The 15,792-nt window shown below is 38.5% G+C and overlaps 1 protein-coding gene across 2 annotated transcripts; it reads right to left on the reverse strand.

Annotated features, from left to right (window-relative positions):
• Positions 1–93: 93 nt before the first annotated feature.
• Positions 94–15,220, reverse strand: kctd1 (potassium channel tetramerization domain containing 1). Of its 2 annotated transcripts, none has more exons than XM_057353797.1 (5): positions 13,101–15,216; positions 6,334–6,524; positions 3,662–3,806; positions 2,036–2,341; positions 94–1,098 (listed from the first exon to the last, which is right to left on the reverse strand). In XM_057353797.1, the coding sequence occupies exons 1-5, from the start codon at positions 14,649–14,651 to the stop codon at positions 934–936; spliced, it is 2,358 nt and encodes a 785-aa protein (XP_057209780.1). In that variant the 5' UTR covers positions 14,652–15,216; the 3' UTR covers positions 94–933. The 2 variants fall into 2 exon arrangements, with proteins under 2 accessions (XP_057209780.1, XP_057209781.1); XM_057353798.1 differs by having other exon boundaries at positions 981–1,852; positions 13,101–15,220.
• Between the last annotated feature and the right edge of the window lie 572 nt (positions 15,221–15,792).

Here is a 15,792-nt window from a genome sequence, read left to right on the forward strand (position 1 = left end):
TGATCATACTGTGTATACAGTTCTTTGTTAAAACTTTTAATGGGTCGTAAAAATAATAAAGAATGCTAATGAACGAGCCAAGGTCATTTTTAGAAACTTTTATTAACAATGTCAAATTACATTCTTCTCAAACTTTAATCTCGTGGATTGTGAACCCGTTTTAGGTATATATCCAGTTAAACCTGTCAATTTATAGTTAATAAAAACAACTTTCCTTAACATTTTAATAACCTTTTTCTCCATTACACAAATTAAACTGACCTGACTGACTTTTGCTATTAGAGAACCCCTTTGCTAAAATGGCAAACTAAAAAAAAGTTTTTTTTTTAAGGAAGAAATATCCTATTTTATAATGAAATACTTGAATAATTTGGACTGTGTTTAACTAAATAAAGGTTCCCCAAAATAGAAAATCACTGCTGTTGCTTATCATTTGTTTGTGTGTGTTGTGTTTATATAATATATTTCTCTAATTAGAGGTGTCATGGAGCTAGAGCTGCTATTCCTCTCTGGTGTGATGAGATATTTATGAGAGAAACACTTCAAGATTAGCAACATAAATGATTCATCAAACAGGTTATTAAATAAGTATGGCTGATGAAATTCTTTACAAGATGTCATACAGTATAGAGTCTAACATCAACTTATTCCCCTCCAAGCTGCCATCCTGAAGACAAATCTGGCAAAGGTGCAGTCTTGAAGTTTTAAAACAAACCATCACAAAGGAAATCATTCGGAGATCGACATCACCAGAGAGCTTCGGGAAAATCCCATTTGAATTTTAAACAAAACATTTCCTTCTTAAAACTGTTTATTTCGAACAGTACCCATGAAATGTCCTTGAGGACCATAACAAACAAAACAAAAAAATGAAAACATCCCTTATATTCAGTTAAAAATACCCAGTTTATTTTTTTCTGTAAGATTGGACAACTAATCCAGTGGTTCCTGTTTGATTCGAATGACGGAGGTTGTGACCCCACGGTGACTTCGTTTGACCTCTCTCCTCAGTACGTACTCGCTGAACTGGGTTGAGTCCACACCGCCTCCACAGGAAGCGGCAATCTCAAAACCTCTCTGCTGCAGACGCTCCAGAACCTGATGAACACATTCCCACACACAGCAGATCATTAATGCTTTTATAACAAATGAACCAACGATACACAGAATGATCTGTCTGCAGAAACAGCACAGAATAGGTTCAGTTTAAATGACAGCAAGCTATCACATGCAAAAAAAATCACCTATTTACTATAATTACATGTTATATCGGACAATCAGCATCACTTTTCAATTTTAATATAAAAAAATGTTGGTCCACTACTACCTCCCATTCCAGTGACATCACACAAATAAATACCACAGCATTTCTGTTATACTTACAAACGGCTGTTTTTATTTTGCATTTTTCAACACAAGACGTCTTGCACTTAATGCGAAAAATAGGATATCTGTCTGTTGCATCTGTTTCTGTCTTCTGCGTTCACACTCTTAGATCCTTCAGTCCTGCAGACATTCGCCTCATAGATCTATAAGATCACATTGCATTACTGTGGCTTGAGGACGTCTCTTTCTGTTGGTCCTCTCCAGCACCGCATCCTTCACTCTTCACTCTCTACACTCCCTTTCATCCACCATTTTCCATATTTTTTCTCACCCCAGTTTACAGGTCAAAGTTAAGGTACAAGTCTGTGTCTCTTTCCTTCTATAATGCTTTTGTCCTTCAACCTTCTGTCTTCCCATTTTTTTTGCAGTCTTGTGCCTCTACATTTCTCAATCTCCTGCTTCCATTAGTGTGACGGCGAATGCCAGGGGCCAAAAGATTTAATAACCAAACAGGATTAGACAGCCTCTAGACACACACACACACACAGAATGAAATGGTTACAGAGCACAGTATAGGAAAAACTGAGCTCATATTCTTTATTCATTTTTGTATTGAATCATGCACCATTGTGCCCATGTGTACAGTTTCTACAACAAGACAAAAGTGAATGATTTTTTCATCTGGTGCATGTGAGGAGGTGTTACGCACCTGTACGGAGTTGAGGTGGCAGTATCCATTAAGAGGAAATCGGATGACATGAGTGGAATCGTGGTTCCAGCCCGCATTCACAGAGTTGCACATGACGTCTCCTATCTCCGGGAAGATGTCCTCAATGAGGGCTTTATCGCCGCTGAGCGTTATCCTCTCTCCCAGCTCGGGGGCCACGCGCACTACCACGCACTCACACATGCGTGATGTGTACTTAGAGTCCTGCTCGGAACGCCAGCGCTCAAGCTCAGTCTGCAGTGGCTGCAGTTGGAAATACCGGGCCTCCTCGTACAGCAGAGAGTAGTCCTGCACAGACCAATCATACGATTATGACTATGAATTTTATTCAAACTGTAATTTCTATGAGTATGTGCATTCTTTTAGTACCAAACCCATGACTTGACATACAACAACAGTCACAAGAGGCTGTCAGGCTCCAAAATGAAACCATAAATTAACAAATACATCAAGATCTTTTTACTTATTTTCCAAGTCTGCTAAAGCTACTGTATACAAAAACTGAAAAACAGAAGAAAAATTAAGTGAATTATTGACTATGTTCATGGTGTCCAGATTCCAAAACTGCACATATCACCACTGGCATCGATGCATAATACATAGGATAGATAATACGGAAGATGAATTGATTTTTTCCAGGAAGGAGGATGAGACATGTAAGTTACTGTAAGCATCACAACCTAAGTATTCAAAAACGCTGTATAATTAGAACAAACTCCACCCACAGGAATTGCGTAACAACAATCCCACCACAAATTAAAATCACATCTGAAAAAAGTTCAACAAAACTAAGGCTTGAACAAAAACAGAGAATTCACATTCCCTTTAAATCCTCCAGCCATCTTGCCTGTTAAGGTTCCATTATAAATGGATCGCTGTAAATGCATTTACAATTTTTTATATAAACCAAGGGCCGAAAGACACTTTGTACAATATTATTAAGACCTTAAACGTACAGTGTTTTTTATGGGAACATAATAACAGTTATGTAGGAGTCAAAGGGGAGGTTTCCAGACAGGGCTTACATTAATCCAAGAATAAGCCTTAGATAAATTGGGAAATTTAAGTAGCTTTTATAAACGTGCCTTAGAAAACAAATTCTGGTGTGCATCTTGACACAAAACAATGGCATATATATACGTATATATCAGTGAAAGTTTTTTTAGTTTAGACTGCTAGAACATGCATTTTAGTCTAAGACTAGGCTTAAGCGCTGTCTGGGAAACTGCCCCAAAGTTTTTAAAAGTTTAAACAGTTTTCTGCCAAGTAAACCAAGTAAACATTTCACAAAATATTTTTTAAAGGTGCTGTGTTTAATTTGAAGGACCTATTGGTAGAAATGGAATATAATATACAGTACATAACTGTCTTCAGAGTTGTATAAAGACCTCACATAATGAAGCGTTATGTTTTTATTACCTTAGAATGAGCTATTTCTATCTACATACACCGCGGGTCCCCTTAAATGGAATTCACCATGTTGTTTCTACAGTAGCCCTAAATGGACATACATGATGTTTTGTAGAATACATGATCTCCTTGAGCAAAGAAGCGAAAACGTGACGACATCTTTTTGGTACCAGTAAGTATGCAGTTTTAAAGTCTTACTTTAAAGTCATCTGGGATCAGCAGTTTTGAGGTCCTGAGGAAGTTTAATATGTAGCGGAACATGTGTCCGTCCCGATCTATAAAATAATGCTGCTTCAGGCTGTCCAATACGATGGGCTCTGTGCCATCAAACAAACGGCCAATCCTGTAAGAGAGAGATACAAAATAAAAGCTGTACAATTTTATGGTCTGTACCATGTACCATCTGACACCACAATTTTGGTGATATTTTTGTTTGCGGTTTCAGATTAAGTTATTTAGATGCATTATGCATATTTTTATTGAAATATTATTTTACATTTATGCATTTGGTAATTATCTTTATCCAACATGTCTTATCCAAAGTGACATTTTATCAGTGTGTGTGTTCTGTGCGAACCCCTGACCTTTGTGTTCTACTAAATGCTCAATTTATTGAGCAAGAGGAACATTTTTGGTTCCCAACCTTTATAAAATACACAAATTGTTTAATCCGCATTTTTGACACGCACATTTGATCAAAAATGGCACAAATTCAACTCCCTTCATTTGTCAAATCCATAATTCCAGTTCACATGGAATGTGATATTAATATGCCATTGTAGCTACATTTAGCAGTGAACTATAAACACCATCACTCTGGTATCTCCAGGACATTAATGATTCATCAACATAAACTGGATCTGCTCACATCAGAGAACAACTATGGAATTGCCAACGTTTCCGGCATAAAATCTTTGAAAAGTTTGAGTGCATTTGGATTTGGAGTAACTATTACAATGTCCTTAAAATTACATTTCATGCAGTGTGTAATATTGCTGTGTGTGAATGTAAGCAGTCTGCAAGTTGTAAAGCCGAAAGTGAACGAAAAACAAAGTTATTGGCTTGGGAAAAAAGGAGTCGACACGCGAACGAGTCTTTTGTCGTTCTAATTTCAGATTTGTGTCACTCCGTGTAATGCCCGCCTACATTCCATTTGCGACACTGCATGCGGTAGACCAATCACAGCAGACTACACCAGAGTAGGCTGACAGAAAGGAGGGGATAAGACAGATAAAACGCCGAACGAATCATTTGAGAGTCAGTCAAGAAGTAAGGTAATAATAACTGCCTATTATTACGAAATAATAGTGTTTTTACACCTTCTATGTACACAAACTTGTTGTTGGACACTCCATAAACCAAAGTAGGACCTTAAAAATCACAAAATATTTATTCTTTAATGTGGCCATTTTTCCTGTAATCACAAAACATAATTTGTTATCATACATGTCAATCATACGACCCTTTCCTGTATAATTGGCCAATTCCTTTTGGCCGAACACAGGATTAAAATATAAATTAAATCAGATATAGTTCACCCAAAATTGAAAAGTCTTTCATCATTTACTTAGCCTCGTGTAATTTGCAAACCTGCATGATGTTTTCTTTCTTCTACAGAACACAAAAGAATTTATTTTGAGGAATGCTTGTAAACAAACAACATTGGCCCCCATTGACTTCCAATGTATGGACACAAAACCACAGAGACATTTCTCAAAATATCTTCTTTTGTGTTCTGCAGAAGAAAGAGTCATATACAGGTTTTGAACTAAATGAGGGTGAATTAATGATTACAGAAGATTTATTTTGGATGAACTATCTAGTAATATATTTATTTATATTTAGCATTCTTCATACTGTAATGTACGTTACCACTTTCCTTTTTTATTTTTAGTGCTTTTTGCAAACTCCTAGTTTTCACCTTTGTAGTAGTCTAAATAATCTAAAATATTTTTGATAATATTTTAAGTGCACTGAAAGTGCATTCGGTCAGAACTGATTCTGCCCAAACGATATTCTGCATCAGTATCAGACAGGGCATAGCTGGAAGCAGTAGCCATCGTTGCTCCTGACGACACAAATGCCATCATCCAAGGCCCTGTATCCTGGCTCTCTGATGAGTGTGTGTCATATTGATGTTGTTTGCGATAAAGTAGCCGAGGGTGAAACAGATCACAACTGTCAGTGTTAGATATGCCTACGCCTTTCTCAGAAACCGCTACTTGACCAAAATACAGGAAGATTTTAGCACCGGCCCAAGCAGTTTCCTAAGTTACGCTACATTTGATCTGAGAGTGTGTGGACGTGATCAAAGCCGTGCGATGCTTGCGTGAGATAATGCGAGATGCTGTGCATTTAAATGACATGGTAAGAAGCAGTGGGAAGCTAAAACTGCGCGAGACATGTGAGCAGTTGTGAGACAGGATGCTAGTCTGGCTCAAAGCGCTCCGGGCTTCTTTTGGCTTGTGCTCTGATGTTTAACTCAGTCAGCAGCCACAAGACAATAATGCTCTTTGGCATTGCAGAAATATAGCGGTCAGTGAGCTAATGAGCACAGACAAGCTACACACATATACACACACAGGCATACGGAGCAAGCGCGCATCACGCAAGCATGTTGAAAGTATGACATCTGTTTGAAAAAGTTCAGGCAGACTGCCAGATATATTATATGTGGCGGAAAAAATAACAGGAAAAAATGTTTCAATAGATGGGGTAAGATATCTGAAAAATGGGAGATGATAGCAGTCGTTCATCATACACAGGGAGAGACACATATTGCTTTGGTCACCTTTCTTTGTAAGAAAAACACAAATACAGGGACTACTGCCAGTAGTTCAGGTGTATTTGTCTGTGTCCATGCATTTTACCTGGATTCTGGGTATTTGGTTAATGTGGCCAGGCTGCTGGTATACATGTGACCCCCTACGTCGATATGCACTGGTGCGTTGGTCTTCGTAAGCTGTGCAGGTGTGGGGATGCCAGCTGTGCACAGCGGCGAGGCAGGCGAATGTGCCAATAGAGGCCGAGTCGACATGCCCACACTGTTGCTGCGATTCTCCTGGGGAAGAAGAAATATCACTGTAGTTGAGGTAAGTCAGTCTCAAGATTCTTATTCATGACGGAAGGTTAAAACACTCAACATAAAATGGTGGAAGCCATTTAATTTGAGAAATGGAGTGAATTTCTGAGAAAAATAAAAAATGAATCTTAGATGGACTTCATTCGTTCATTTAGAAATTTATTGAAACGTGAAAAAGAAAGGTGCCCATGTAGTGATTGGATGGAAGGAAACAAAGGTTAGGGCCGTCAATTATGACAAAAATCATAATCATTATTATGTATTTATTATGTATTGAGATCACGATAATTTAACCCAATTACTTATTGACTTTGGAAACAACATGTAGTTACTGAATAAAAAACTATAAAAATAGATAAAAAGTATACATGCATACAAGTAGGGCTGGGCGATATGGCAATAAAGTAAACTGGATAGTTTTTTTCTATATTGATCGATAACGATATTTATTTCGATATATATTTAATTAAAAAACTGTATTTAAAATAATCTATTTTAAATACAGTTTATTAACAAAAGTTAACCTTTAACCAGTTAAAATTCAATTAAATGAAATGCACTGTTGCAACACAGAGGATATAAGGCCATAAACAACTGTACCAGTTCATTCATCTCATTTGACTCAATTGACTCGTTAAGTAAAGGGAGTGTTCATTCAGTACATTCAACCAATGAAAGGGCTCCGTTACTGGTACATTCGAACGCTATTGGCTCAGCACCTGCGCACATACATAACGCTGCAATAATGTCTTGCTCGAGTAGTGGGTTTTATTCAATGCATTCAGTGAACCTTAGTCTTTCAAAAAGACATCTCACATAAACTGTAGTACATTTCTTTAATCATGCAAGCATCTTACATACAAGGTTCAATATTTTAATGTGCACACAAACTCACTTCATTACATCTCTAATCTGTACAGGGCAGCGCTGGTTTGTTTCATAAGCACCAGCTCATGTTAGCAGATATGTTAACGATGGATATAAAAACGTTTGTGCTTGAGTTTCGAAGTAACTCGCTTGCAATTGCGCCTCAAGTTTGTTTTGTTTAACCGGCGATTGCGAAAAAAAAATAAGACACTTGATAAACCGCGTGATGACAACTCGAGGTTAGTTTCACCTTTGTTTCCGCTTCCAGTCATGTTTTCTTCCTCATGTTGAGTTTTCTTTGCCAAGTGCAGTATGAAATGGACTTTGTACTTTGACGCGCATGATAAAAGCTGCACGCTGACTGACTGTTGTTGCGTTTATTTCAGCGTTCTGTTAGACTGTAATATTAATCCATATCGAGTCAAAATGCCAATATCTTATCATCGTTTTTGAAATACATTCTATCGCGATTCGATATGATATCGTTTATCGGCACAGCCCTACATACAAGGTTATATAATTATTATTTTTTTTTAACATTAAAATATTAAAATGATAAATAAAAAAATTACAGCAAAATGAATTAGATTAAATTAGGGCTGTCAAACGATTAATCGTGATTAATCACATCCAGAATAAAAGTTTGTGTTTACGTAATTTATGTCGGTATACTGTGCTAATTAATTTTGTATTTATGAACAAATACACATAAATGCATTTATTTTATAAAAATATAAAATATAGCAATTAATAAATGTTAATTTAGAATTTAAATTATTGGTCAACATAAATTAATACATTTAAATATTTCCTAAATATATAGACAAGTATGTGTATGTTTTGTGTTTATAAATACAAAATTAATATGCACTGTACACAGATATATATATATATATATATATATATATATATAATGTAAACACAAACTTTTATTCTGGATGCGATTAATCGCGATTAATCGTTTGACAGCCCTAGATTAAATATGTTGTACACTGCTACAACCCATAGATATAAATAACTAGATGCCGCATTAGCATCTATTTCTATGAGCCGCTATACGTAGGTCGTCCGCCATATTGGAACGGTGCGAGCCGGTCCGTTAACATTCAAAATCAAGCTGGCTGTGTATGATTATGAAAACATATTTATTGTAAACTCAAACATTATATCTGCTACACTAACACATCACAACAACGAAAGGTTATCCTATTTTTCGTGAATTTAAATCACCGTGGTTTTCACAGCCATGGCTCTGCAGCGCAGTGTTGGGGCATTCTAGTCAACTGTGAGTGATGTCAGTGGACCGTTCCAAGATGGCGGACACGTCTACGTGGCTGGAGCGCTTGAATGCGGCATCTAGTTATTTATATCTATGCTACAACCGACTGAAAACATGCATTGAACATTTTGGTAAAGCATATTCAACATATCTGACTAAACATGCGACTTATATGGCATTCAAGCTAAACATTTGATCAGTATGTGTTTTCCCTGGAATTTGAACCTATGATCTTTTGCACCAAGCAAGACAAAGTTTTTAAGAAATGTGACCATTTTACAACTACAACAACAGAAATGTGTATTGAGAAGGTAAATAATTGTTTTTATGAATTCATGTCAAATTAATCTTAAAGGAATAGTTCACCTTTAAAATGAAAACTCGTCGTTTTAAACCTGAATGACTTTCTTTCTTCTACAGAACAAAAAAGAAGATATTTGGAAAAATGTTGGTATCGGAAAACCGTTGGTCCCCATTGACTTGCATTGGTTTTGTGTCCACACAACAAGTCAATGGGGACCAACTGTTTTTGGTTACTAACAATTTATATCTACATCAAAATATCTTCTTTTGTGTTATGCAGAAGAAACAACATCACACAGGTTTAAAATGACAACAGGGCGAGTTAATGATGACAACATTTTCATTTTAAAGGTGAACTATTCCTTCAAATTATTGTGCCCTTAGCTGCAAAAAAGTATTTTAACATCTAAAAAATCTCCAGAATCTTCAAATAAGCATCTTAGAGATCCATTGAAGTGCCTTGAAATGTGCAGCTTTGTTCAATGCATTGACGTAAATTCAATCTAACAGGGAATTAGGGCAGAACATATTGGGTGGCTCCTCCTCCTTTTAAAAAAAAAACAATAGCATTTAGCTTGCCTCATAATATAAGAAGCTGAAGTGCACAGATCTTTTTCTCTCGATAACTCTTTTACACCACTACTGTAAGAAATCTCATTTACCAATAACAGCACTAATGATGACTTCACTGTCAGCATTAAAACAACATTTATTACAGTAGCTGCACCCTCATCATCAAGTCTCTCATTCCATTGTCTCGGGTCTCTGCTGTGGTCACTATCTACCGAGGCACAATGAAACAGCCACAGGCAAACTTTCTTTTTAAAAGATGGAAAAAAGCACAAACTGTAACATAAGCGTGCTTGTGTACGTTACGTATATCAATGCCTTTCTCGCCCAGAGCGGAGTAAAGCTATCTGAGTCGGCTGTCTTGGAGAATGGGTTCAGCGGGCTGCCTTATACAGCGACCTGAAAAACAGGCATTAACCCTTGATAATACACAGATCATGTGCAAGTAAACATGTATTCGGGCTAACACATTAAAACACTAATGATAAACATATCTGGCACAACTGAATGTTTTAGCGAGTGCAGTTTTCTAATGCTGGTTGAATTGCGTCTGATGCCTTTGGGGGGACTGACTTAGGTGAAAAAGTCACTCTCTCATCTTTAAAAGAAAGTTGCTGTTTTTTTCTGGCTAGTTTAGAGTGAAGAAATTATAATATTTGCTAACCTAGAGATATTGTGTATACACAGACACGCACATACACAGAGTGTATAAACACAATAAAAATGTAAATGTCATGTGATATAGTTACTTTAAAGAGCAAAGCCAGTTCGGTTTATTGAAACAGCATTAAAACTGTTCAGCGTTTTATAGGAACAGTGCTGTTAATTAGCACAATGTAATAAAGTGACAATACTGTGGCAGTGTGAGATTGTTACATGCACCATAAATACGGATACACGTGATTTTAGGTCTTACTAATACCTAATAAAACCTATTTTATTGTGAGAAGTAATCAATATTGCTGTATATGAAGCAGATTTTAAGACTTTGTAATTTGTGATGCAAAGAGATGTAGTGAGATATAGGTCTGTGTGTGCTTCATAGTCCATTATATCAGGGCTCAATAACAAGGATGGATCACTGGCACGGGTCAGTTGGAGAGATATTTTCACCAGTTGACAGAACTTTTATTTGCCCTGTTGGGCAAAAGCTGTCTTGTTATCGAGTAATAATCCTCTACATTTGTTTCTGTAACTTGCATATTTGAGTTTTTTGGTTTCGTGAGAACATTATTGTTGCTTGTTTATTTAAACAGGTCATAAAGGTCATTTTAATGTTATGTTAGAATAATACTGCCATGGAAAGGCAAAAGGCAGTAACTTTGGTTGAAAATTTGTTATTGATATTTTTGGGACATTCAAGACCTCCTTTATCTTGTGGATTAGTGCACTGTAAAAAATTCACCAAGTTCAGCTGCCTTAAATTCAATAAAGTTCATAAAAATGAGCTTTATGAGTCAATTGAAATGAATTACGGTATATTGAACTGACTTAAAAATACAACTAGAAGCGTTGGAACAAAAGATGCATTCTATATAAAAGCGAACGCTCACCCAGACCTGCCTGAAACACCTCGTGTAACCACACCCCCACAAATCTACATCAGTTCGTGGTATGATTTGACTAAGACCGCCCAAATGTATACTCAAGTAAGGTGGGTGTACCTGTCAGTACAATTTCTTTGGAACATGATGTTCCAAATATGGTAAGAGGCGTTACATTTCCGTCAAGCTACACGCTTGCAGTATTCGACCAATCACTATGCACTGGTTAACTGGCCAATCATAGCACACCTCGCTTTTCAGAGCGATGAGCGTGTTTCAGAGAGACGGGGCAAAGAGGAGATACAAACATGCATGGTATGTGGAAAATACAGCTTTTTATTACACTTTTTTAACCTTAAATCGTGTATACACATTGCATTACATCTAAAACAAACGATAATATTTGTTTTAGCTGTGTCATATGACCCCTTTAAGTCGCTTTTATTAAAATGCCTTGATAAAAATATTACTGGTGTGCATCCTGAGACAACACAATGGCAATGACATATTTTAAGATATGTCAGGGCAATTTTTTTCAGTTGAGAAAGCTCAAACTTTCATTTTAGTCTGGGACTAGTTTTAAGCCTTGTCTGTGAAACCGGGCATTAATATTTTAAATGAATTTTTATTTAAATTATTTAAATTATGCATTTAAATATTACATTATTTATTTCATATTTAAGTTAACAATTCAATATAAATCTGGCACATTAAAATAAAATGCTAAAAATGTAAATTATTTTGGTGGGTGGGGCACACTAAAATGTTGGTATCAGTAAAAATCTGAATTACTTGCCCAACTAGTCAAAAACAGAAGCGTAAACAAACTTGCAGTAAATTACTGTTTCGATGTCTCAAACATTAGATAGGTGTAAAATGCATAGTTACATAAATGGTTACGGAAGGAGGGAAGACAATATTTTTTCAGTATTCTCAATAATCTATTCCCCCTGTAGGGGTCACTAATGCATTTTTACCCCAGACACAAACTTTGACAAGCATGATGTGGGTTTAACTACAACGCACAGAAAAAGAACAGAACAAAATACTTGAGCAATTATAGTAAGAGCACAGCTGAAAGTGTACAAAATGCACAGGCGTAAACACCTGAGGATAAATAATTTTGTGAGAAAACACGCATGAGTGGGTATCTGTGGTGCTTTTCCTGGAGCACTGTGTTTGTTTGATTCTGGGCATTAATGTAGAGTAATGCAGCTGAAGTACACACTTGACCCACTACAAACAGCTCTTCTCAGTTTAGGGTGTTTAGGAGTCATTGGTTTTGTTGAAGCTCTGCCCAGGTGCAATATTAGCTCATTCCTCCGCAGGCAAAGAATGCCTTTATTTTTCACACTCACCTTCATGCTAAGGGTAAAGGCCTTAAAGAAAAATTCAATGCCTTTTTTCACGTAGCCTACTTACACAGTACAATAATACACTAAGATATGAAGATATCAATCTTAATCACATCCCCAAGGGACCACTGCTTTTACTGTGGTGTTCAAGCAAAGATTGTACTGACTTTTAAAGACAAGAGCACAAGGAGAAATATGGATACATGTTTAGTTATAAACGTAACAGCTGAAATATCTTTTCTAGATCTAAAACAACAGAGAAATAAACAGAAACAATCTAACAAATAGAAAAATATCAATGAGCAAAGAAACTTGGTTTGGTGGTAGAGGACCAGTGACATAATTCAGGTTTGCCTTTGAGACTAAGTATTTTGTCTCAAAAACAAAACAAAACACATACAATATTATATTATTAAAAATAACATTGAAAGAATGCACCCCTAAGGAGGTTTCATGACAAATGTTTTATCCAAAAATGACAATATGACAGACTTGACTCAAATATGACAACTTACAGTTGTTCCTTTTATTAGTTTATTTGCATAAATACTTGGCATGATCCAATTGTCTTTCATTCCAGCCCAAAAGAATTAATTTCATACCGATCTGCAAAAAAACGTGAAACGGTTATTATTACCTGTGAGGGAAGCATATGAGGGATCTCTCCGTTGGGTTCGCAAAGAGAGGTAACCAGCGCGGTGACAGTCGGAGTGCCCGCGCGCTCAACTGCAGGGCGCGCGCAAAGTCTTTTTGGCGATGCCCCTGGCCCTGGTCCTGAAACGTTGATCGGATAGACCAGCGGCCGCGGGCGTTTGATCACTTTCTGCGGTTTGAGCTCGGACCCGTCCTCGCAGTCCTGCGCGCAGGACAGCACGTGCTGCAAGTGATGCGGATGGCACGTTCCGTTGACCGTTTCCGGGGAGACCCGGAGAGGCGCCAACTTTGACCCGATGCCCGCAATGCCGTTGAGCGTTGCTATGGAGACGGCGCCGATGCAGTGGTTGGTATAGGTCTTTGAGAGTTTGGCGGCCCGCGAGAGCATCTGCATTCTCGTGCCCAGCAGGTTTTTGCCGATGGCTTTATTCTCGTACCAAGTCGTGTCGCTCTCGCCGCAGTGATCCCGCGGTCGCTGGAAAAAAGCCTTACAAAGAGGATTGCGTTTGGAGAGGTACTTCACGAAGCTCGCGTACGGACAAAACTCCGTGCCCGTCTCGTACATGCGGGGAAGGTTGTCATCATCCGTGTCGGATCTTTTTTTAGTCCAGGAGGCTGAACGAGATTTGTGATACGGCCCGAGAGCTTTAAAGTAGACAAACTTTCTTCCGTCCTCATCCATGGCCACCCCGAAAGAGTCCTCCTCTAGCTCGCGCTGATTTTCCCGCCCCCTCGTGCAGAAGTACATACAAGTCTCGAACCACACTTTATTGAGAAGCCCGAATGGCGAGCAGGCGCTGAACACTGCCGAAGTGTAGAGTTTTCTCAGGTCGGAACGCGTAATGGCTTGCTTCTGCACCACGGGACCGGCGCCCTGCTCTTCCAGTTTGCGTATGACCGCGGCGAGCGCGAGATTGGCGCTGCGCAGCTCGGGGTCCTTTGTGAGGTCCAGCGTGCGGCAGAAGGGGGGTTCGTTCAGGTACCGGTTGAGCGAGCTCCGGATGCTGATGAGAGAAGACTTGCTGTACAGCTGGCCGCTTTTGGAGCGCGCCTCGGAATAGAAAGAGCGCAGCACTTTGCAGAGCGCGTGCTTATCCATGATCTCAAAGTCCGTACTTTGCGCCTTCTCAGTCAGGTATTCCCTGAAGATTCGCACTGCGTATCGGGTTGCCAAGCGCGTGTTCTCGCTGAGCCTGGAGCGATGCATGTCTCCCTCGGTTTCAGAGTCTAAAGCTGCGAAAAACGGGTCCACGGACTCCGGCTCGTCCCCGCAGTGCTGGTCTGTATTCCGCATAAGGACCGCTTCCCCCGTTTCCACGGTAGCGCAGCTGTCGGGCTCCCCGCACTCCTCCCACTCCAACTCGGCTTCTTCTTCTGACACTTCTCCCTCTTCTCCTGTAATCTGGATCTCCTGAATTTCTCCCTCCTCTTCCTCTTCTCCATCTCCCGAGCCTTCGACTCTCTCTCGATCCCCTGACATCGGGTCCGGTTTATCATTACAGCAGTGGTCCCCGCTGCCAGGCATTCTCGCCATATTGCAGTCTGACAGTGTATGAGTCCCGAGGCAGTGCGCATGCGCTATATTGGACCGCAGCGCTGAGAGCTTTTGGTGTGTTTTAGTGACCTTCAGCAACGAGAACAGGCACGCGCTCTTAAAGGTGCAGGAAAGTGGAGCTAAAACCCTCTAAATTTAAGCTATGCTTCCACACACACTTAGAAAGAGAGCTAAAGCAAGAGGGGAAAGCACACAGTCAGCTATACTCTATATTGGACCGCAGCAAGGCAATACATTTGAAATTATGCTTTACACATGCCCAAATACACACTCGCCCACACAGATAAACACCTGCTAATTATTAAAGGGCTATGAAGCCTGGGCAGGCTTACTTGATTTGGGAGTTTCCAGTAGCAGCTGTGATCATGTCTATCCCTTAGGCCATGCATATACTTTTATATCTTTCTATGGGTATGTGTGTATGCAGCCTTTTGTGAGAGAGAGAATGTGACAGATGGGAGAGAAAAAAAGATGTGATAATATACTTGATATTTCTGTTTATTTTAAGGATAATGCCTGCGTGTGTAAACCCTGCGTGTGTGTACAATTATGGCCAGCAGGGACGTAATATGTAAAAACGTGCTGATGTTGTTAACAATGTGTTGTTAGTATGACTGGATTGTGTTTAACTTCTGCTATTTAGATTTGGGTGCTGTGACTTACATGCAGTTTACTTACCGGTCCTTCATTTTGATCTTTTCAGATATTCTGTGTAGCAAAAAAGTGTTTATAGTGTGAATGAAGCCTAAATTTTGAGGCTTACATTATTATTACATAAAGTAGTTTACCCATAATGACATTTCCATCATTATTTACTCATAGATTATTAAAAAAAAAACCTGTTATTAATTTCTGTGTAACACAAATGTAGAAATTTTGAAGAATCTTCAAGCAGCCTTTTACAATGACACTCGGTGTTTATGGGAGAGTTCACCCAAAATTGAAAATTCGGTCAGTGTATAAATGAACACAGAGAAAGATATTTGGAAGAATGCTTGTAACCAAACATTTATTGGCCATTATTGACTACCATAGTAGAAAAAAATGCTTTGTAAATGTCTTTGTTCTGTCGAACACAAAAGAAGATATTTTGAAGAATGTAGAAAAGCAAACCGTTCTG

Source organism: Triplophysa rosa, linkage group LG15 (assembly GCF_024868665.1).
Source record: "Triplophysa rosa linkage group LG15, Trosa_1v2, whole genome shotgun sequence".
Lineage (NCBI taxonomy): Eukaryota > Metazoa > Chordata > Actinopteri > Cypriniformes > Nemacheilidae > Triplophysa > Triplophysa rosa.

What these genes read in the sequence shown, in the direction of transcription:
- kctd1 (XM_057353797.1), bottom strand. Translation starts at nt 14,651, where the DNA reads ATGGCGAGAATGCCTGGCAGCGGGGACCACTGCTGTAATGATAAACCG. An exon ending in ACCAAATACCCAGAATCCAG is followed by an intron (nt 3,807 to 6,333) that starts GTAAAATGCATG and finishes TCTCTCTTACAG; the next exon opens with GATTGGCCGTTTGTTTGATG. An exon ending in GCCACCTCAACTCCGTACAG is followed by an intron (nt 1,099 to 2,035) that starts GTGCGTAACACC and finishes TGTGTTCATCAG; the next exon opens with GTTCTGGAGCGTCTGCAGCA.